The sequence below is a fragment of the Leptidea sinapis genome, chromosome 14, assembly GCF_905404315.1.
Source record: "Leptidea sinapis chromosome 14, ilLepSina1.1, whole genome shotgun sequence".
Classification (NCBI taxonomy): Eukaryota; Metazoa; Arthropoda; class Insecta; order Lepidoptera; family Pieridae; genus Leptidea; species Leptidea sinapis.
The window spans coordinates 9,095,358-9,119,038 of NC_066278.1; the positions used below are offsets into that span (position 1 = coordinate 9,095,358).

The 23,681-nt window shown below is 32.2% G+C and overlaps 2 protein-coding genes and 2 long non-coding RNA genes across 5 annotated transcripts; 2 read left to right on the forward strand and 2 right to left on the reverse strand.

Moving 5' to 3' along the window:
• The first annotated feature begins 695 nt into the window (after nt 1–695).
• On the forward strand, nt 696–16,713 carry LOC126968115 (WASH complex subunit 3). Of its 2 annotated transcripts, none has more exons than XM_050812930.1 (5): nt 696–758; nt 6,399–6,543; nt 6,620–6,784; nt 7,953–8,276; nt 16,423–16,713. In XM_050812930.1, the coding sequence occupies exons 2-4, from the start codon at nt 6,490–6,492 to the stop codon at nt 8,220–8,222; spliced, it is 489 nt and encodes a 162-aa protein (XP_050668887.1). In that variant the 5' UTR covers nt 696–758; nt 6,399–6,489; the 3' UTR covers nt 8,223–8,276; nt 16,423–16,713. The 2 variants fall into 2 exon arrangements, with proteins under 2 accessions (XP_050668887.1, XP_050668886.1); XM_050812929.1 differs by lacking the exon at nt 16,423–16,713 and adding an exon at nt 10,229–10,425 and having other exon boundaries at nt 697–758.
• On the reverse strand, nt 2,272–3,959 carry LOC126968117 (uncharacterized). The gene is made up of 2 exons (XR_007730144.1): nt 2,810–3,959; nt 2,272–2,726 (listed from the first exon to the last, which is right to left on the reverse strand). It is a non-coding gene; the product is annotated as an uncharacterized LOC126968117 (long non-coding RNA).
• Nucleotides 16,714–19,467: 2,754 nt separating the features above from the next.
• LOC126968118 (uncharacterized) lies at nt 19,468–20,772 on the forward strand. The gene is made up of 2 exons (XR_007730145.1): nt 19,468–19,592; nt 19,823–20,772. It is a non-coding gene; the product is annotated as an uncharacterized LOC126968118 (long non-coding RNA).
• On the reverse strand, nt 20,771–21,653 carry LOC126968116 (60S ribosomal protein L44). The gene is made up of 3 exons (XM_050812932.1): nt 21,503–21,653; nt 21,191–21,364; nt 20,771–20,933 (listed from the first exon to the last, which is right to left on the reverse strand). The coding sequence occupies exons 1-3, from the start codon at nt 21,503–21,505 to the stop codon at nt 20,796–20,798; spliced, it is 315 nt and encodes a 104-aa protein (XP_050668889.1). The 5' UTR covers nt 21,506–21,653; the 3' UTR covers nt 20,771–20,795.
• Nucleotides 21,654–23,681: the final 2,028 nt, after the last annotated feature.

The following is a 23,681-nucleotide window of genomic DNA, read 5'->3' on the forward strand; positions in this document are numbered from 1 at the left end:
TATGAAAGGCACCAGAGGACGAAGCACATTCAGATACGACATTTCTTCGTACGCGAGTGTGTGACTACAGGAAGTCTTAAGGTCCTTAAAGTAGATGCAGTGAAACAGCTCGCCGACTTCCTAACCAAACCGCTATTCAAGCCCCGGAAAAAACAGCTTAGCACTCTAATAGGCTTAGCCTAGCCAAAAACGAGATGGGATGTTAAGAAGGTAGTAAGCCTTTAGCCTAGGCACCTTCTTGGTAAACGAACGATATAATTGTCAAATGTTTTATGTGTTGACATCTGTCTAAAATAATTATGTTTTGATTCCGTATTTGTTTCATATTGTAATTATATTATAAATATATTATACTCGTGTTTACTTCCACATCAGTTCATTATTCGTTAATAATTATGTCATCTCAGCATGAACAATATCGTTGAGACAATAACTCAGAACAAATCATGATTTACGCATGACAAAATACATCCTAATATCGGCCTAGATTCAATACCAAGAAGGATAAATCGCACTTCCCTCGCTAAATTTAATACGATTTGTTCTTACTTCAATTACATCTTTTGATTTCCTACAGATTGAATAAATATTGTACTAAGATTATAAGTTAGATAACGAAGTCATAAAATAAAAATAAAAATAAAAATTGTATGTAAGTAGTTTGTTCTGCGGATAAGTGTTCACTGTTCAGTGTTCTCGTCAGTTCGAAGTTAATGTTTAAATTCTCTTCGGTTCCTGTTAGAGAAAAAGGGTTCTGTTCTGTGGTTTAGGATTAATTTGGAGTGTCAAGTTTTGGCGGGAACGAGTGAAAGAAGGAAGGCGCGCTTATACAAAAAAAAATTGTTTAAATTATTGTTCATAGTGCATATATTTTTCATACTTGTAAATTGTTTATCCTGGTTTATAAATATTCGATTTTTGTATATATAAATTGTTAAGTGCGCTTCCCCATCGCCATGGGGAAGCGTACAGGTAAAAGGCCGAAGAACGGCCAGAGCGACGCAGAACCAGCAGACGAACTTCCCCTATCCGAATCCTCGGTATCTGACGCGGAGGTGACTGAACGTCTCATTGTAAGAAGAAAGGATAAAGAGAAGTATACCCCTTATAGAGCGACAAATTATTATAGGTTATACGACGAAAATTCAAATAAGAAGGAATTTATTGTATTTCTCAATCGCAAGCAGGGTGAAGTCAAAATATCAGACAAGGACAGGTTGGGTCTGTCAAATGGAATCAGGAGGCATTGCGTATCGGGTGTGTTGCACCTGAGGTCCGTTAATGCTTTTAAAGTTGGTGTTACCTTTGACCTGCCTAACAATGCGAATGTATTTTTAAAAAATGAAAAGTTACTTAGCGAGTTGGAGATGGTTGCCTCAATTCCGGCTTCTGAAACGGAGGTCACTGGAGTTCTTACTTCTGTTCCCACTGATTACTCCAACAAAAAAATTCATCAATTAATTGCATCGAGTAAAAAAGTTATTGCTGTGAGAAGGTTCATGCGGCGAGTAAAGGACCCACAGGGTGTTGTCTCCTTTGTTCCAACGCAAACTGTTGCAGTCACATTTGCATCAACGTTGTTACCTGAGTATGTAACACTTGATCACTGGAGGCATGAGGTTAATGTATATGTACCCCCTATTAAACAGTGTCTACGCTGTATGAAATTTGGCCATATTGCTAAATTTTGTAGAAACAATGAAGTTTGTTCCATATGTTCTGACAATCACAATTTTAAAATGTGTCCAAAAACTTTAACAAAATGTGCCAACTGTGGTGGAGATCACATAGCTATCTCATCTACCTGTCCTCTGAAAAAACAAAAAATTTAAGAAAACAAAGTGAAGTCCCGTAGTGTTAGATACTCAGATCTCTTCAATGAATCTGCTTTCCCTCAATTAAACTCAAAGTATATTGACACACACCTGAGCAATCTTATAAAATCTGACAAATTTATGAACCTCTTGGTTGAAGCAGTTTTACAAATTTGTACAAATAAAGATAAGTTAACTATAAATTCAAATAGTATTAAGGAAATTCTGAATAACACTTTTAGAAAAAAGACACCTAGTTAATTGTTATTATGGATACATTGAATATAGTGCAGTGGAACGCTCAAAGTATTATTAGTAATAGGCTTATTTTTACAAGGTTTTTATATGAAAATCATATCCATATTGCTATAATTTCGGAAACTTGGTTAAAACCACATCAGTATTTTTTAATAAAAGGCTATAACACAATAAGGAATGATTGTGGTAATAAACACAATGGTGTAGCAATTTTTATTCATAATAATATCACATTTTCTAACATAAATACATATTATGATAGTGCTCTACAAAATGTTTGCATTAAAATTAAAATTAATAACAAAGAACTGAGTATTGTGAGTTTTTACAGTCCTTCCAATTCAAATCCTCCATTTAATAAAAACAATTTAAACAGTTTAATTAAGTCCATTCCAGAGCCAATGATATTTGCAGGTGATTTCAATGCTCATCACATGTTGTGGGGATGTGTTGATACATTGCCTCGAGGTAAAGATGTTTTAGAGGTTATAGATGAGAATGGTCTTGTTATTCTGAATAATGGTCAAGCTACCACAATAGGATCTCCATCTTGGCGTCCTAATGCTCTTGACTTGACTTTGGTAACTCCATCTTTGGCTCTTTTATGTGACTGGTCAGTTATTGACAGTCCTCTGGGCAGTAGTTATCATCTCCCTGTAATAATAAAAATGGCAGTAAGTAGTGATAGTATTAGTTTGCAAAACACATTATGTAATAATCTACATTTGCCCACTCACCCTAATTATAAGCAGGTGAATTGGAATATGTATAGTAACTTAGTTGTTTCTTATTTGGATGATGTTAAATTTGACACTTTATCTTCAATAGATGCTTTTAATTCCTTTTGTAATATTTTACTTTCTGCTGCCAAGCAGTCAATCCCTAGCTGTCTGTTTTCCAAAAGTTCTAATAGTAATAATGCTACTAGTTCTTGTTCACAAAAATCTTTTAAATATCCTTGGTCGCCTTGGTGGAATCAGAGGTGTACAGAAGCAGTTTTAAATGCTAAAAATGGTTACATTAATTTTAAAAACAACTCCACTGATGAAAATTATGTGGAGTTTAAGAGATTGCGGGCTTTAAAAAAACTTATCTTAAAAAGTGAAAGAAGAAATAGCTGGATAGGCTTGTGCAATTCATTTAATCGTTGTACTCCTTTGTCTTCAATTTGGAAATACATGCGCAAATTTAACAAAACTTACATTCCTGACAGTGTGTTGAATGATAGTTGGATTCCAGATTTTCTACAAAAGTATACTTCTGACTTTGTATCAAATGAGTTAACTAACTATGTAAATGTTGTTAATGATAGTAATAAATATTTGATAGAGCCTTTTTCTTTACAAGAACTAAAATCCGCTTTATTTACTAGAAGAGATACATCTTTCGGTCTTGATACCATTCCATATATTTTACTCAAAAAACTTAATTGCCACAGTCTCAACATCTTTTTAAATAATCTTAATCGCCTATGGAAGGAGAATACTATTCCTGCAGAATGGAAAACAGACTGTTTAATCCCAGTTTTAAAGCCAGACAAAAATAAAATGTTACCTGACTCTTATAGACCTATAGCTCTCACGTCTTGTGTTGGGAAGATATTTGAGCAGCTTCTAAAACAACGTCTCGAGTTCTTTATAGAACAAAATTGTCTTTTGCCTAATAATCAGTTTGGTTTTCGCAAAGGTCGGTCTTCTAGGGAGAGTATAGCGCAGTTACAGCTTGATGCGCATCAATGTTTAGCAAGTAATCAATATCTTTTGTCTGTATTTTTTGACATCTCAGGTGCCTTCAATAGTGTAAATATTGCCGTGCTTTGTGACGAGTTATCAATGTTAGGGATACCAGGTAAAATAATAAATTGGATGCAATCCTTTTTGACTGACAGAAAAGTATATGTAAAATTTAATAAACATTTGTATGGACCACGACTTTCTTCTCTAGGTGTTTGTCAGGGGGGAATATTGTCTCCTTTAATTTTTATTATGTACATAAGACGATTGAACCTTATTTTGGGGCCAAATATAGTAAACCTACAGTATGCAGATGACTTAGTCGTCTATGTATCGGGAGTTGATCTGATTAATTTAGCCGCTACTATTAATAAAGCATTTGTAAATTTATATCAATACTTTTCTTATCTTAATTTAAATGTAAATCCAACCAAATCAAAAGTCTTTGTGATTGGTCGTAAACGCATCATATTGCCTCCCATTTTATACAATGGCATTCCACTGCCTATTTCATGTGACATAAAATTTCTAGGTGTAACATTTACTCCAAAACTTTCTTGGAAGAAATATACAGATAGTGTTATAATTAAAGCGAATAAAGCTTATAATGTATTAAAATCTTTGTGTGCAACGTCGTGGGGAGCGGACCCTAAAATATTGTTAATTTTGTATAAATCGCTTATTCGTAGTCATTTTGAATATGGCTTTCATTGTTTCGCCGCAGACAGCAAAATTGTTAATAGTCTGGATAAAATACAAAATAAATGTATGCGTACAATATTGGGTGCACTTAAAACTAGCCCAATAGCTGCTATGCAAATCGAGGCCAACCTTCCTCCTTTGTGTATTAGATTTAGTTATCTTAAAGAAAGATTTATTTTAAAGCTCTATAGCTTGCCGACGAACAATCTTCTTAAGAATCTTATTGCTTATCAATCGTCTTCATTTCCGAGACAGTTGTTTATCTTGCAAGATTTTTCTTCATTTTTTAAATTTCTACAAGATTTAAATATTCATCGGAATAATGATATACTTCCCTGCCATGCAGGTTCTTTTCGATGTAAATATTCTGCAATTAATGTTGTAATAGATCCAAATTTAACTTCAAAAGAGGAGGTTCATGTATTATTGTCAGAATGGTCTAATTGTAAATTTGTTTATACGGATGGCGCAAAAAACAATAATAATGTTTCTTTTGCAATCTACCTTCCTGAAATTAGGAAGGGTATTGGCTTTAAGATTAATAGATATGCCAGTATTTTTACTGCTGAAGCCGTCGCTATTCTTTTTGCTTTAAAGCATATTAAGAAACAAAATCAACTTAATAAGAAGTGGGTAATAGTTAGTGATAGTATGAGTGTGTTAAAAAGTTTGTCAAATAACAAAATGAGTGCTAACATCAATTACATCATTTTTGCTATAAAGGAATTGTGGTTCGAACTATGTTTAATCGATATTAAAGTGGATTTCGTTTGGGTCCCGTCCCATATAGGAGTAGCAGGAAACGAAAGCGCTGATTTTCTAGCTAGAACTATCATTAATATATCCGATCTATCCCTATATCCTGATTGCAAAGATCTAGACATTAACATACCATATACAGATATAATAAGTAATCTAAAACAGCGTATGACTCTTCTTTGGGGAAGATATTGGTACAATTGTACAGAAGTTAAAAATAAGGCTCATTCGTATACTTTGTTAGATAATCCCGTTAATAGCACACCCTGGTTTTGTAAGTTTAAAAATAACGCTCACAGAAAGTTCTATACTACAATAACACGAATGCGTATTGGTCACTATCGATTGAATTTTCATCTTCATCGCAAAAAAATTGTCTCCTCTCCTTTTTGTGACCATTGTAATAAGCAACAAGATCAGTCTCTGGATCACATCTTTTTTGATTGTTCGTCCTTTGGCATACAGCGCCTTGTGCTGATGGATGAGCTACTGGAAATATATGGTGCACCCAATATAATCCCGCTCTCAGTAATAGATCTATTAAAGGACACATCAACTTATATGTCCTTGTATAAATTTGTATGTAGTACTGTAAATACATTGTAATTTGTAGATACATACGTTGTAAATTTGTTTATAATTATGTAAATACGTTATAACTTGTACATATACAACTAGTAATAGCATAGCGCAATTCGCGAACTGAACAGATAATGTAAATAGGTAGGTATTATTCTAAAAAGTTATGCAAATTACACTGGATTTGACTTTAAGAAAAGGGGAAAATTATTAGAGACTATATTACTGGATTTGGACTTACTAAAAGGAAAATATGGAAAATATTCTTTAGAGAATTATACATTAACGGAAATGGTAAAATAACTGATGACTTTAAGACTGGATTGGATTTGATGAAAGAAACTACTATAAATATTCGCTATCGAATATACATAATTGGAAAAGCAAAATGGAAATAATGTAAGATGAAATGAGAAAACTGGATTGGACTTTTTGTAAAACAAAATAGTGAAAATAATAAATACCAAAGAAATGAAAATACTAACGACAAGGCAGTAAGGCCCCTGGCTATAGCCTGTTCGAAAGAACGAATTAATATAAAAAAAAAAAAAAATCTGTGGTTTAGTGTTTTGATCTGAGTAATATTTTATAAAGTCGATATAAACTATAAATCGTTTTATAGGAGAAATTCAAGTTATAATAATATGCAAGATACTTTAGCGATTAATAAGGAAATTACAAACTTAGATTATGCTAAAGTAAAGTATACAATACTATTACGTTGTGCTGTAAATAAGTTCACATACATTGTTTATAAAAAAATATGTTTTTCAGATTGCTGCTTTGCAACAGAAAAGAACTCTTGCATTCATCAATCATTTTGTAATAACGACAGCGCAATTTCTAAACAACTTCGCCAAACAATGTGAAAATAAGTTAATGAAATTTGAGAGAAAGATAGAAAAAATTAATGCCACTATGGTGCTTTTAGAAACTCGTGTAAATATATTTTTTTAATATGACCTGCTATTTCAACTTCATAATATTTATTATTTCCCATTTGAGTATTATGACCGTTCCATATTCATTCATCTCCATAGTCTGCATTCAACATTCATTCATACTTCTAATTTTTAGTCATTGCACAAGCACCTAAGCAAAACAACTCAAATTCACTTTATTCATGTAGGTCCTAGAAATGAAATTTAGGAATGTTAGAAGTAATATTTTTCATTAACATCACTTTGGAAAAGATTGAGCTTTAATGACTGTCTTTAAGTCATTGCCACTCTTTTAAATCAACACTTAATTACTTAATTGTTTTACAAATCATTTCAATTACAATAATATATAAAGTGATGCAACAAAAATACTCAAAATGTATACAAGTAAATTTAAATATTAGAAACACAAGACTTATTGAGTACAGTTTAGTTGCATCATCCACACACACTGCAAGGCAATAAAAGTATTATGAGAGCATATTAGGGGGCATCCATAAATTACGTGAGGTGTTTTTTTGAATTTTCTGTGACTCCCTCCCCCACTGGTAAGATGTCATGAGATTTCATTCAACCACCTTCCCCAAAACCCAATCTCACTTGAGATTTTTCAAAATGGTTTGGGTTTCTTACGTAAACGTGTTGAATTGTTGTAAAAAGAATTGCTTGGTGCGTTTATTTACAACTAGTTAAGACTAGTTATCAATATTGCTGAGAGTATAAGTGTAATAAAAATTTAACAATAGAATACTTAAATCGTAACTACTGTGATTAAACAAAGAATATCTACTCTAATTCAGATTCCATAGAGAATCTTGTGCGGTCTCAAGAGAGACTATTGGAACCAAAATGTCCATATGATTAAATGGATCAAAATAGCATAATTTATTTTTAAATCAAGATTTGACTCGAGCCCCTCCCCCCCCTTAAACATTTCACGTAATTTATGGACGCCCCCTTACTAGTGATTATTAGAAATATTAATTATATATTAAATACATTTAACTAAAAAAAATATTAAGTTTCTGGTAGCTCGATCATCCAGCCACCAAGAGAAGTGCCCATTCATTAGAATGAAGCATGGATCAGCCATCCCTCCCCCCCTTTTATTTCGAGAACGGAAAGTAGTGTTCCCTTAATAATAGATGTCATGTAATTACTTTTAGCTGTCATCAATACCAGAAGTGAATCAACATTTGGGAAAAACACAAGCAACAGTGATAGATCAAGAAATCTCTCAAAATAAAACTAATGAAGAAAGTGTGCAAGTGGATGTTAATAAGAGGGTAGATGAAGAAATAGAAAGCACCATCAAACCTGAATATGAGAGATTTATGAAGATGCTTCAAGTTGGTGTGCCCCTTGATGCTGTTAAATTGAAAATGTCTCTTGAAGGAATAAATTCTGTTGAAATAGAGAAAGTACTGGGAAAATAATTATTTTTCTGAGGTTTCTTGAGAGAAAATATGAATATTCAATAATAATGTTTAGTATGTACATTGTTAATTTAAATTATCATAATTTACCTACAAATTGATCATAATATTATTAGTAATTATGTAGTTCTGTTTATCGACTATGTACTATTGACAAAATTGATTCATGAACCACTTTGCTAATAATTCTTTTAAAATCAAAAACAGGTTTATATTTGTCCAAAAAAGATTGATAGACTGTGTCTTAAAAAATGATAACAAGTACTTAAGAAATGTATGTTCAAGCAAATTTCATACAATTTGTTTATTATGACTAAGGAAATGACAACAATGGTATACTTGTTCTTGCTCAGATATCAAAAGGAGCTCTCCGATCTAGTACATTCAATGTAATGTACTAGTTTGATCACATAGTACTATTACTACACTAGTACATTGATTGATGCAACAAAGTTTTGCGGTTTATATTTGATTTTCCCTCATTAGGACTGTCATTATATTATTATTATACACAGAATATATCAATGTAGGTCAATGACATTCTATACATATGGACATATCATTCGCAGTCTGATAACGGAACGGCAAAAGTGTGCTTAAAGAGAATGTAAGCACACTTTTCTCCTTAGTTGTGTGTCAATCAACAAGCCAAAGTGTGCTATTAAAAGTGCTTAAATAATACATTAAGGACTCAAAAAAAAGATGGTCTGATTTAACATCGGTATGGTTATTTATTTATATAAGATTGATATGCAAAAAGCGTAAGTAATTTAATAAAACGAATATTTTTTTCATTAAATATGGTACAATATTATTGACAAGTTCCCAGACAAGACCCGCTTGTCAGAATGGGACAGATGAAAGGACACAGAAATGAAGGCAATAGAGCCGCTCTTTTTAACCGACTTCAAAAAAGGAGGAGGTTCTCAATTAGTTAGTATTTTTTTTATGTTTGTTACCTCAGAATATTCACCCAGAACCGATCTTGATAATTCTTTTTTATTTAAAAGCTGGTGCTTCCCGTGTGGAATCCCATTGGTCTGGATCTGACAATAGCAACCATGAAAAAACCATAAAAGTCTTAAATTTGCTATAAGTATGTGCACAACAAATAAACGAATAACTCAATATTGCGCTAACCGATTTCAATAATTCTTTTTTTATTGGAAAGGATAAATATCCTTCAAAATTAGTTTGGTTAGGTTCTGCTTATGGGATCCAGGACAAAGTAACGGAATTCTTCAATTGTTAGGAGCAAATTAACGATATTAGCCCGAATATTTTTTATGATATCCGGATATTTGAGTCACCTACCGTAACGTCATTATGGTCAAGTAATTATCAATTTGCGATCTGTCGCAGAACTATCTGTAGTAAAATTGCAATGCGCTTACGTTCATTGCTGTATTAAAAAATTTAGTACATCTACACATATTTAGACAAATTGTTTAGTTAGTGTACATAATATTCACTAAAAATCATAAAATAAAATAAATTAAAAAAAAAAACAACCGACTTCAAAATCACTATTCCAAAACAGTAGATATAATGTGCACTAAAAAGTATAAAAATAATTGCAAATTTTTGCGCAATCTAATTCTAGTAACGGTTATATTTGGTGTCGGTATCAGCCAAGGTAGGTTTGTTACTACATACAGTTATTGGTGAGATGTGCTTGAGTGATGAGTCGCCACGTGAGTAGGCTAGAGGTGAGAGCAGGGCCGCGGCAGGAGAAAACCGATTCAAAAATAACAATAATCGTTACTAGAATTAGATTGTATAAAAATACACAATAATTATATCTATTGTTTTTGAAATTGGTTGATTTTTGTTAAAATTTTTTTAAAGGCAAGTTTTGTGTAACGTGACGTAACGTAACGCGTAACGTTTACAAGAACGTGAACACTTACATACTAGTGCTATTTACACGTTATCACGGAAGTATCGTAACTTAGTGAAAATTGATACTTATATGCATTATTTATGTAAAAGCTAATATTTTTCAGCTTTCCCGTACACGAGATAATTGGCGCCAGTTGGTAGCAAGAGAGAGATGTGAAGAAATTTACAAACCAAATAAGCATATTTATGTTTCACCATCAAATGATTTATGTTTTTTGGATTGAACCGCATTCAAAATTTGACCAAATCTGTCATAGAAATATATGGTAATGTCCCCACATATATTATATTTGAGTATTTGTTTCTCTCAGTAAAGGTTATCTTATTAAATTCAAATCTCTTTTTAATGTATAGAAGTAACAATATAAACACAAGCCAATAAATAAACATACAAACTCACCTTTATAATATGAGCGTGGTTTTTATTAAAAACATAAACCTCTGAATGATCAGATCTTGATCGGAAAATAGGGACCGACTGACGAACGTAAAACTTATAGCAACCCTCTTTTTCGTCTGGGTTTAATAATATACCTAACTGCTACTCCACTGATGTCACTGTCCAAATCGGGTTCTTAATTTAAAATACGCAGTTGAAATTTACATTGCTGCCTATTGACTAATAATATTTTAAACAACTGGAGTAAACGCTGAAATGTATAGCAGTCGAAGGTTATTATGGTGTCAGTTGTGGCATGTGCCATATTTCGGCTTTGTTTTTGTATGAGATTGTCTATAAGTATAGAACGTTATTATATTATTAATTAATAAGAAAGAACCTACTAAGTTCTAACAATAAATTAACAAAATTTGCTAGATATAATACAATGGTGATTGCACAATATATAAACTAAATTAGCCAGTATTTATGTAAGAATAAAGTTCAAATCCTTGATAGATAGAACTATGCGAGATGACAGTGGAAATTATAGTTGTCATACTCACTCCTACATGCTAAGTTTTGGGTCTCTGATTTATTCATCGCATTAGTCGGTCGTTCGGAGCGTAGTCTGATATCAGTACAATACTACATGAAGGAATAGTTCATTCACATTGTCGGGAGTTAATACCTAGTACTAGTACATGAACGCACCTTTATTCATAAACTGAATTAACTCAAAATTAACGTTTTTCGAGTTTTCAACATAAACCGAAATAACTTCGTCAGGCGAATAAGTACAGTCCAACAGCCGACTCTTAGCGACGAAAATCGCTTTTTGGTTAATGCACGCGAATTAGTCGATACCGGTAAAGTGAGCGAATTAGTAATGCGTCGTTGGAGTTGCGACGTTAAAATAACTATAAGAAAGTGGAATAAACCACAATAATTCGTTATATTATGTACCTATCAGATTATTAATTAATATGCTTTATTTTATTCAAAAACCCCTACTATTCAGACATATTTCAGTTTATTGGAAAAGGAATGTAATTTTTATCGGCAACATTATGACTTAATTTAGTTTTGTTTAAATTATGTCGTATGAATATGATATACGACAGCATTCGGAATTAATGCAGTTTAATATTAGATTAATGAAACAAAATATTAGTAATTACGTTTTATTTCAGTTTTGTACTAAACATTGTCAAAAAGTAATTATTTTTATGTTAATTACTGTTTACTTTTAAATTAATTGGACCCATTTCTCGTTTTTTAAAAGTTATTTCACTATATCTTTAGAAATGACGAAGGCGAATATTACGGAATTTATAATTTTGCACTATACAGCCTAATAAAAGTCGAGTATCATTTTATGAAAGGGACATTTCCGTGCCTGAGAATGAAGATAAGGAACTTTGGAGGCAGAAAATAAACATGAAGCATTATAGATGCTCATCAATCTTCACGTTCATCATCCTCAACATCATCTAGCTCTATCCTCGTCTGAAAACGGCCGTTAGGCTATTAAGTAAAACAAAGACCGAAAATAAATGCGGGTTTTATTGATGTACAGGCTCGATGCAAATATACAAACGCTGAAAGCCTGAGAGATACACCAACAAAGCTTTGATTTTGTAAGACTTTTATAAGGCAACTTTGGATCATGAAATCATGGAGCATTTTAGTTTTATTCCCAAGGTGTAATCCCTTTACTTACAACGAAAGAATTTATAGAAGGTAACAAAACTATTAACGATTTATAGATAATGATTTTGAAATAGACCGATAAATAAAGAGAATAAATCGGCAGGTACATAATGTAACTACTATAAAATGTTTACAAATTAATTTAATATGTCCTTTTATTGTAACGATAATCAAAAAATAGTTATGGTAGAGAAATATTTATAACATATAGAAATGAGACACAACAGTAGGGTCGAGAATAATCGCAAAAGGTAGATAATATGAGAGTAGCTGTGTATGATTTAGAGACAGGTTTGCAATGCCCAAAATGTAAAAGTTACTCCTTTTACTATAACTTAATCGTAACTGAATTAACGCTGAAGGAATCTTAGCTAGCCTACAAAAATTGCTATTTTTGTACTCAGGGTGATGCAAAACGTGGTCCGGTTGAAACCGATCTATTTTAATTTTTATTATTCTATTATTAATGGTCATATCTGAAAGCTGTAACTGACGAAGATGATGATGAAAAGAAGGTGATTTTATATTCTGACAATTACTTTTCTATATAAGCTGTACAAACATTAAATATTAGGAACATTATGCAAAAATTAAAAAAAAAGGCCACACGCAAAATGAGGCGGATAGCGGTCACAGCCTCATCGCGAAAGAAATGAAGAACTGGCATAAAAGTACACACCTGACTAGTATTTTTGCGTTAATTTGGAATGCCTAAAAGTCTCCACCTCAATGGTGTAGGAGATGAATTATCAGTAATTTTATGATTTGAAAACATTATAAGAATTTTTTTGGGTTAAAATAGAAATTAATTGAAGAATTAAATTGGGATGAAATGAAAGTCTTAAAAGTAACTGAAGAAAATGTTTTTTCCTACCCTATGTTTCTACAAGACATACACGAATAAAGACTTCAAGGTGGTTGACGCTTACGTCAACTAAAATAAAAGTAACGAACGGCACTTCAAGTCAAGCCTATTTCAATAAACAAGAAATAAGTGAAAACAATAAGAAAGACTTGAGGGAGTCTTAAAATAATATTATAAATATAATTTTTATAATGTTATCCTTTAAACTAGGCGAGAAATAAATTAGAATTTTAGAGTTGTAATAAAACCGAAAAAATATTTTCTATGGTAGACTTTGACTGAGATTTAGAAAAAAACCTTTTTGTTAATTAACTTCACTTAGACTATTTTAGTTTTCCTTTTGGTTGATACTTATATAAATGATTATTAATAGCATAGCATATTAGGGGGCATCCATAAATTACGTGAGGTGTTTTTTTTGAATTTTCTGTGACTCCCTCCCCCACTGGTAAGATGTTGTGAGATTTCATTCAACCACCTTCCCCAAAACCCAATCTCACTTGAGATTTTTCAAAATGGTTTGGGTTTCTTACGTAAACGTGTTGAATTGTTGTTGTAAAAAGAATTGCTTGGTGCGTTTATTTACGACTAGTTAAGACTAGTTATCAATATTGCTGAGAGTATAAGTGTAATAAAAATTTAACAATAGAATACTTAAATCGTAACTACTGTGATTAAACAAAGAATATCTACTCTAATTCAGATTCCATAGAGAATCATGTGCGGTCTCAAGAGAGACTATTGGAACCAACATGTCCATATGATTAAATGGATCAAAATAGCATAATTTATTTTTAAATCAAGATTTGACTCGAGCCCCCCCCCCCCCTTAAACATTTCACGTAATTTATGGACGCCCCCTTACTAGTGATTATTAGAAATATTAATTATATATTAAATACATTTACTAAAAAAAATATTAAGTTTCTGGTAGCTCGATCATCCAGCCACCAAGAGAAGTGCCCATTCATTAGAATGAAGCATGGATCAGCCATCCCTCCCCCCCTTTTATTTCGAGAACGGAAAGTAGTGTTCCCTTAATAATAGATGTCATGTAATTACTTTTAGCTGTCATCAATACCAGAAGTGAATCAACATTTGGGAAAAACACAAGCAACAGTGATAGATCAAGAAATCTCTCAAAATAAAACTAATGAAGAAAGTGTGCAAGTGGATGTTAATAAGAGGGTAGATGAAGAAATAGAAAGCACCATCAAACCTGAATATGAGAGATTTATGAAGATGCTTCAAGTTGGTGTGCCCCTTGATGCTGTTAAATTGAAAATGTCTCTTGAAGGAATAAATTCTGTTGAAATAGAGAAAGTACTGGGAAAATAATTATTTTTCTGAGGTTTCTTGAGAGAAAATATGAATATTCAATAATAATGTTTAGTATGTACATTGTTAATTTAAATTATCATAATTTACCTACAAATTGATCATAATATTATTAGTAATTATGTAGTTCTGTTTATCGACTATGTACTATTGACAAAATTGATTCATGAACCACTTTGCTAATAATTCTTTTAAAATCAAAAACAGGTTTATATTTGTCCAAAAAAGATTGATAGACTGTGTCTTAAAAAATGATAACAAGTACTTAAGAAATGTATGTTCAAGCAAATTTCATACAATTTGTTTATTATGACTAAGGAAATGACAACAATGGTATACTTGTTCTTGCTCAGATATCAAAAGGAGCTCTCCGATCTAGTACATTCAATGTAATGTACTAGTTTGATCACATAGTACTATTACTACACTAGTACATTGATTGATGCAACAAAGTTTTGCGGTTTATATTTGATTTTCCCTCATTAGGACTGTCATTATATTATTATTATACACAGAATATATCAATGTAGGTCAATGACGTTCTATACATATGGACATATCATTCGCAGTCTGATAACGGAACGGCAAAAGTGTGCTTAAAGACAATGTAAGCACACTTTTCTCCTTAGTTGTGTGTCAATCAACAAGCCAAAGTGTGCTATTAAAAGTGCTTAAATAATTGCATTAAGGACTCAAAAAAAAGATGGTCTGATTTATCAACGGTAAGGTTATTTATTTATATATGATTGATATGCAAAAAGCGTAAGTAATTTAATAAAACGAATATTTTTTCATTAAATATGGTACAATATTATTGACAAGTTCCCAGACAAGACCCGCTTGTCAGAATGGGACAGATGAAAGGACACAGTCAGAAATGAAGGCAATAGAGCCGCTCTTTTTAACCGACTTCAAAAAAGGAGGAGGTTCTCAATTAGTTAGTATTTTTTTATGTTTGTTACCTCAGAATATTCACCCAGAACCGATCTTGATAATTCTTTTTTATTTAAAAGCTGGTGCTTCCCGTGTGGAATCCCATTGGTCTGGATCTGACAATAGCAACCATGAAAAAACCATAAAAGTCTTAAATTTGCTATAAGTATGTGCACAACAAATAAACGAATAACTCAATATTGCGCTAACCGATTTCAATAATTCTTTTTTTATTGGAAAGGATAAATATCCTTCAAAATTAGTTTGGTTAGGTTCTGCTTATGGGATCCAGGACAAAGTAACGGAATTCTTCAATTGTTAGGAGCAAATTAACGATATTAGCCCGAATATTTTTTATGATATCCGGATATTTGAGTCACCTACCGTAACGACATTATGGTCAAGTAATTATCAATTTGCGATCTGTCGCAGAACTATCTGTAGTAAAATTGCAATGCGCTTACGTTCATTGCTGTATTAAAAAATTTAGTACATCTACACATATTTAGACAAATTGTTTAGTTAGTGTACATAATATTCACTAAAAATCATAAAATAAAATAAATTAAAAAAAAAACAACCGACTTCAAAATCACTATTCCAAAACAATAGATATAATGTGCACTAAAAAGTATAAAAATAATTGCAAATTTTTGCGCAATCTAATTCTAGTAACGGTTATATTTGGTGTAGGTATCAGCCAAGGTAGGTTTGTTACTACATACAGTTATTGGTGAGATGTGCTTGAGTGATGAGTCGCCACGTGAGTAGGCTAGAGGTGAGAGCAGGGCCGCGGCAGGAGAAAACCGATTCAAAAATAACAATAATCGTTACTAGAATTAGATTGTATAAAAATACACAATAATTATATCTATTGTTTTTGAAATTGGTTGATTTTTGTTAAAATTTTTTTAAAGGCAAGTTTCGTGTAACGTAACGTAACGCGTAGCGTTTACAAGAACGTGAACACTTACATACTAGTGCTATTTACACGTTATCACGGAAGTATCGTAACTTAGTGAAAATTGATACTTATATGCATTATTTATGTAAAAGCTAATATTTTTCAGCTTTCCCGTACACGAGATAATTGGCGCCAGTTGGTAGCAAGGGAGAGATGTGAAGAAATTTACAAACCAAATAAGCATATTTATGTTTCACCATCAAATGATTTATGTTTTTTGGATTGAACCGCATTCAAAATTTGACCAAATCTGTCATAGAAATATATGGCAATGTCCCCACATATATCAAAAAGATAACTAAGTCTGAAAGAAAATATTTTATTTAATTCAAGGAACATAACATTTAAATAACCAGTATAACTAATTATTTTATGTAAATAAAAATATTATATTTGAGTATTTGTTTCTCTCAGTAAAGGTTACCTTATTAAATTCAAATCTCTTTTTAATGTATAGAAGTAACAATATAAACACAAGCCAATAAATAAACATACAAACTGTCACGTTTATAATATGAGCGTGGTTTTTTATTAAAAACATAAACCTCTGAATGATCAGATCTTGATCGGAAAATAGGGACCGACTGACGAACGTAAAACTTATAGCAACCCTCTTTTTCGTCTGGGTTTAAAAATATACCTAACTGCTACTCCACTGATATCACTGTCCAAATCGGGTTCTTAATTTAAAATACGCAGTTGAAATTTACATTGCTGCCTATTGACTAATAATATTTTAAACAACTGGAGTAAACGCTGAAATGTATAGCAGTCGAAGGTTATTATGGTGTCAGTTGTGGCATGTGCCATATTTCGGCTTTGTTTTTGTATGAGATTGTCTATAAGTATAGAACGTTATTATATTATTAATTAATAAGAAAGAACCTACTAAGTTCTAACAATAAATTAACAAAATTTGCTAGATATAATACAATGGTGATTGCACAATATATAAACTAAATTAGCCAGTATTTATGTAAGAATAAAGTTCAAATCCTTGATAGATAGAACTATGCGAGATGACAGTGGAAATTATAGTTGTCATACTCACTCCTACATGCTAAGTTTTGGGTCTCTGATTTATTCATCGCATTAGTCGGTCGTTCGGAGCGTAGTCTGATATCAGTACAATACTACATGAAGGAATAGTTCATTCACATTGTCGGGAGTTAATACCTAGTACTAGTACATGAACGCACCTTTATTCATAAACTGAATTAACTCAAAATTAACGTTTTTCGAGTTTTCAACATAAACCGAAATAACTTCGTCAGGCGAATAAGTACAGTCCAACAGCCGACTCTTAGCGACGAAAATCGCTTTTTGGTTAATGCACGCGAATTAGTCGATACCGGTAAAGTGAGCGAATTAGTAATGCGTCGTTGGAGTTGCGACGTTAAAATAACTATAAGAAAGTGGAATAAACCACAATAATTCGTTATTTTATGTACCTATCAGATTATTAATTAATATGCTTTATTTTATTCAAAAACCCCTACTATTCAGACATATTTCAGTTTATTGGAAAAGGAATGTAATTTTTATCGGCAACATTATGACTTAATTTAGTTTTGTTTAAATTATGTCGTATGAATATGATATACGACAGCATTCGGAATTAATGCAGTTTAATATTAGATTAATGAAACAAAATATTAGTAATTACGTTTTATTTCAGTTTTGTACTAAACATTGTCAAAAAGTAATTATTTTTATGTTAATTACTGTTTACTTTTAAATTAATTGGACCCATTTCTCGTTTTTTAAAAGTTATTTCACTATATCTTTAGAAATGACGAAGGCGAATATTACGGAATTTATAATTTTGCACTATACAGCCTAATAAAAGTCGAGTATCATTTTATGAAAGGGACATTTTCGTGCCTGAGAATGAAGATAAGTGAATGACTTTGGAGGCAGAAAATAAACATGAAGCATTATAGATGCTCATCAATCTTCACGTTCATCATCCTCAACATCATCTAGCTCTATCCTCGTCTGAAAACGGCCGTTAGGCTATTAAGTAAAACAAAGACCGAAAATAAATGCGGGTTTTATTGATGTACAGGCTCGATGCAAATATACGAACGCTGAAAGCCTGAGAGATACACCAACAAAGCTTTGATTTTGTAAGACTTTTATAAGGCAACTTTGGATCATGAAATCATGGAGCATTTTAGTTTTATTCCCAAGGTGTAATCCCTTTACTTACAACGAAAGAATTTATAGAAGGTAACAAAACTATTAACGATTTATAGATAATGATTTTGAAATAGACCGATAAATAAAGAGAATAAATCGGCAGGTACATAATGTAACTACTATAAAATGTTTACAAATTAATTTAATATGTCCTTTTATTGTAATGATAATCAAAAAATAGTTATGGTAGAGAAATATTTATAACATATAGAAATGAGACACAACAGTAGGGTCGAGAATAATCGCAAAAGGTAGATAATATGAGAGTAGCTGTGTATGATTTAGAGACAGGTTTGCAATGCCCAAAATGTAAAAGTTACTCCTTTTACTATAACTTAATCGTAACTGAATTAACGCCGAAGGAATCTTAGCTAGCCTACAAAAATTGCTATTTTTGTACTCAGGGTGATGCAAAACGTGGTCCGGTTGAAACCGATCTATTTTAATTTTTATTATTCTATTATTAATGGTCATATCTGAAAGCTGTAACTGACGAAGATGATGATGAAAAGAAGGTGATTTTATATTCTGACAATTACTTTTCTATATAAGCTGTGCAAACATTAAATATTAGGAACATTATGCAAAAATTAAAAAAAAGGCCACACGCAAAATGAGGCGGATAGCGGTCACAGCCTCATCGCGAAAGAAATGAAGAACTGGCATAAAAGTACACACTTGACTAGTATTTTTGCGTTAATTTGGAATGCCTAAAAGTCTCCACCTCAATGGTGCAGGAGATGAATTATCAGTAATTTTATGATTTGAAAACATTATAAGAATTTTTTTGGGTTAAAATAGAAATTAATTGAAGAATTAAATTGGGATGAAATGAAAGTCTTAAAAGTAACTGAAGAAAATGTTTTTTCCTACCCTATGTTTCTACAAGACATACATGAATAAAGACTTCAAGGTGATTGACGCTTACGTCAACTAAAATAAAAGTAGCGAACGGCACTTCAAGTCAAGCCTATTTCAATAAACAAGAAATAAGTGAAAACAATAAGAAAGACTTGAGGGAGTCTTAAAATAATATTATAAATATAATTTTTATAATGTTATCCTTTAAACTAGGTGAGAAATAAATTAGAATTTTAGAGTTATAATAAAACCGAATAAATATTTTACTATGGTAGACTTTGACTGAGATTTAGAAAAAAACCTTTTTGTTAATTAACTTCACTTAGACTATTTTAGTTTTCCTTTTGGTTGACACTTATATAAATGATTATTATTTATAATATACTATAATAATTAATGACTTAACTAATTAAAATTAATAATTATTGTATTATAATTTACAGACTACTAAGAAGTACTTTACCTCCTCCTTGGCACAGGATGCCGGCTAGATTATGGGTACCACAACGGCGCCTATTTCCACTGTGAAGCAGTAATGTCTAAACAAACATTACTGTGTTTTGGCCCAAAGGGAACCTAGTGAAATTATTGGGCAAATGAGTCTTAACATCTTGTCTCAAGGTGACGAGCGCAATTGAAGTGCCACTTTTTGGGTTATTTAAGAATCCTGAATGGCACTGAATTGTAATGGGAAGGGTGTATCAATTACCTTCAGCTGATCGTCCTGCTCGACTCGAGTGATGGATTTTCATAAAAAAAAGTATTTAGTTATATTTCAAGTACCTCAAATATAGCCACAAGAAATAATTTTGATTGTTGTTGAAGCTGATATAAGTGTTATCAAAGTAGTGTTACCTATTTTCAATAAGGAAACAGACAAATATTTCTGTAGTTTATTAAAAATAATACCTGTTAAATTTAAGCATATTTCTGAAAACCGCAATGAAACTAAATATTTCACTTGCTAAAATAATAATTTTAATTTATAACTGCAATATTTATAATTACTCCGTTTCCATCAATCTTACTTGATCACATATTTTACCATAAAGTGAAATAAGTTGGAACTTTATTTAAATATTTTTTTTTGGTGTATTTTTCTTCAAAATGTAGTAATTTTCTACCTTATTCTAACACAAAAATAATTAAGCTACACACATCTATTTTTGTATGTGACCGAAATACTCTATTTATTTTATTATGATTTTTTGAAATCATCAATATAAACATGTCAAACTTTAATTGTGATTTCCCATACTTCAGTTTATGATTAAAGGTGCGACAAGTCTAGTGGGTCAGAATTTAATTTTTTGGATGATTTAGATAGATAGAACATTTAAGTTTATTCTTTACATTTGTTCACTCATTTAACTAAATAAAACATATGTATGAATTAGAACTTATTTATTAACCAGCCTAGAACTGAATCATCTGTCCCTTCCTTTTCTTGTCACCACCAAGCTCAAAGTGTTTACATCTCTTGAGAGCCACTTGAGACCTCACTTTGCAATCTGCACATTCAAGACGCAATACAATTTTTTTGGTTGTTTTAGCCTGGAAAAATTATTAGTACAGATTAGACATTTATATCACGAAATAAGGTAACTTTTATGGTTCATATAACTCAGTAAATTTAAGTTAGTGAATAATTTGAACAATTCGATTGGAGAAACTTGAATTACATAGCTAGGTGTTCATTTGGATTTTCTATAGAAATTAATTATTAAGAGAAAGTGAATTGACTTTTATGCTTAAGTACCTATACCAATACACTGATACATTGATTAATTTAAGGTTATTATGTACATTACCTTCTTTTTGAAAATAGGCTTTGATTGACCACCGTAACCCTGCTGTTTGCGGTCGTAACGTCTTCTACCTTGCGCAGCGTGCCTTTCTTTTGATTTCTTGTATTGAGACACTTTGTGTACTTTGTGGCACTTACATTTTTTGCAGTAAGTCCTGCGTTGTTTTGGTACGTTAACCTGTAATATACAAATGCCGAATGAAATATATTTTCGAAATTGATATTAACAATGTAACTGGTCGTTATAGGTTAAGTATTTTTATGTTATATCTGTGTATACTTGGATTTAAATCGATTAATTTAAATAGAAACACACCATTTTAACTAAATCTGATGGCGACCAATTAAACGTCAAACTAAAAGAGTGAAATTGATTATTTATATTTGATGGGTACCTATGAGAACAAATATTTTAAAGTTGTCAAGTGTCAACTGTCACTCAAAAACACAGATAACCGAAAAGGATTGCCCACTACCAAAACTATACCGAGATACGCTGAACACACAAACATATAAAAGGGTAGCAGACACACATATCAATACAAAGACATGCTAAATACTCCTACTTGTATAATTCACGCACACTCATACAATTTAATGGGTCGGATTCAGGAACTTTATAAATAATAAAACTTGTTGTTAGGTTTGCACGTGCACGTTATAACAAATTGAGTAAATTCGAACGTTACTTTTTTAACGGATTATTGTTATATATTTTTATTTATGTTGACTTACCATCGTGATATTATTTTTAAGGCGTCATTAAATTGCCCCGAATATATGAGCGGATGAACCTCGCTTCATACTAATCGCTATCTACTATACTTACCTGTAATTTTTTTTTATACTAAAAGGAGAACAAACGAGCACTAAGGTCACCTAGATGGTAAGAGATCACCTTTGCCCACACTCTCCTGCAAAACTAGAGGAATCATAGGAGCGTTGCCGCACATCTAATTGATGTGGATGATATAATATGGTGCCAAGGTGAAAATCAGAGGGTCAAACACCTCTTCAAAACACTCCCCGTGATAAATGCGATAGGACGAAGAATGAAGCAACGTCTCTGCGAAACGTCAAGTGACCGAGCCGTTCACACAGTACTGGATCACCAACAATTTGAGCAGCTCTTGAGTTGCACATTGGCATAGATACTGGGGTATCATCTCGAACCATTTCACCATGACCGTTTCCAGACCGGAGTTGAGACTAATATGACCTATGTGGTAGGAACTGCGCTTTATAATGCGCTAGAATGTAGGCCGGCTTGAAGTATTGCCTCGCTCAGTTAATAACCCCCAGTTTATTCAAATTCTATTTGGTTTAACGTCCAAGGAAAACAGAGCTCGCCGAACATTTTTTTTTCCGAACTTTACTTCAGGAATAGAGCTTTGACACCGTGGAATGGTCGGCGATGTTTTGTGGTCGACGCTTGAGGGGTTTCCCTGACTCTTGCAGAGCCTGTAAAGAATAGAGAAGTCCCAGGCCCAAGGGTGACGTAAGACGGAGGTGACTTAGGGCATTTACCAGTGGGAGTGGACAGAATGCACAGGATGCCGGCTAGATAATGGGTACCACACCGGCGCCTTGTTCTGCCGCGAAGCAGTAATTACTGTGTTTCAGTCAGAAGGGCGCCGTAGCTAGTGAAATTACTGGGCAAATGAGACTTAACATCTGATAACGAGCGCAATCGTAATGCCACTCATATTTTGGGTTTTTCAAGAATCCTGAGCGGTGATGCATTGCAATCGGCAGGGAGTATCAATTACCATCAGATGAACTTCCTGCTCGTCTCGTCCCTTATTGTCATTAAAAAACTCTTTTTAGGGCCGCTGTATATTGTGGTGGAGTAAGCCTTCGCTGCAACTTCATGCCGTATTTATGTGTAATTTTGATACTAAATCGGGTGGGTCTGGCCCGTTCGTGCTCTCATGTCGTAGTTAAACGGCAGCGTGACACTCCCACATAGAAAAGCACTTAGTCACACCTTACGACACCCAGGGCTTCGGATTTGAAAAATGTATTAATAGTAAATACTAGGTATCAAACTGCACAGAATTATTAAGCGTTACCTGCAATAATTGAATTTGGATGAAGTTAAATAAAAGATACAAACTGTTTCAAAATCATTTATTTTTGAACAAAATATTTATTTTTTCAAATAATTCCGGCCGTAAAGGTTGCTTTGTTTAGCATCATACTTCATTCTTAAATCAATGTAGTACTTAACAATTACACTAACTAATAAATAATAAAATATACATATTGCCGTTATTGGTGTGTAATTTCTTAATTTGTAAATTATTTTTATAATAAGAATTGTAATTGGCTACTTAATTAGTGTTAAGGATTTTGAATAAATATAGTGTACCTGAATTACTCAAGAATCTTCAGCAGTTGTTTTATTTAACCAGCAAATGACCAGTCTCTAAAATCTTCTATCTATATTTATATATATAAAAGAGAATGTATGTTTGTATGTTCCCTAATAACTC

What these genes read in the sequence shown, in the direction of transcription:
- LOC126968115 (XM_050812930.1), top strand. Translation starts at nt 6,490, where the DNA reads ATGCAAGATACTTTAGCGATTAATAAGGAAATTACAAACTTAGATTAT. An exon ending in CAAACTTAGATTATGCTAAA is followed by an intron (nt 6,544 to 6,619) that starts GTAAAGTATACA and finishes TATGTTTTTCAG; the next exon opens with ATTGCTGCTTTGCAACAGAA. An exon ending in TGGTGCTTTTAGAAACTCGT is followed by an intron (nt 6,785 to 7,952) that starts GTAAATATATTT and finishes AATTACTTTTAG; the next exon opens with CTGTCATCAATACCAGAAGT.
- LOC126968116 (XM_050812932.1), bottom strand. An exon ending in AGCCTATTTTCAAAAAGAAG is followed by an intron (nt 20,934 to 21,190) that starts GTAATGTACATA and finishes TAATTTTTCCAG; the next exon opens with GCTAAAACAACCAAAAAAAT.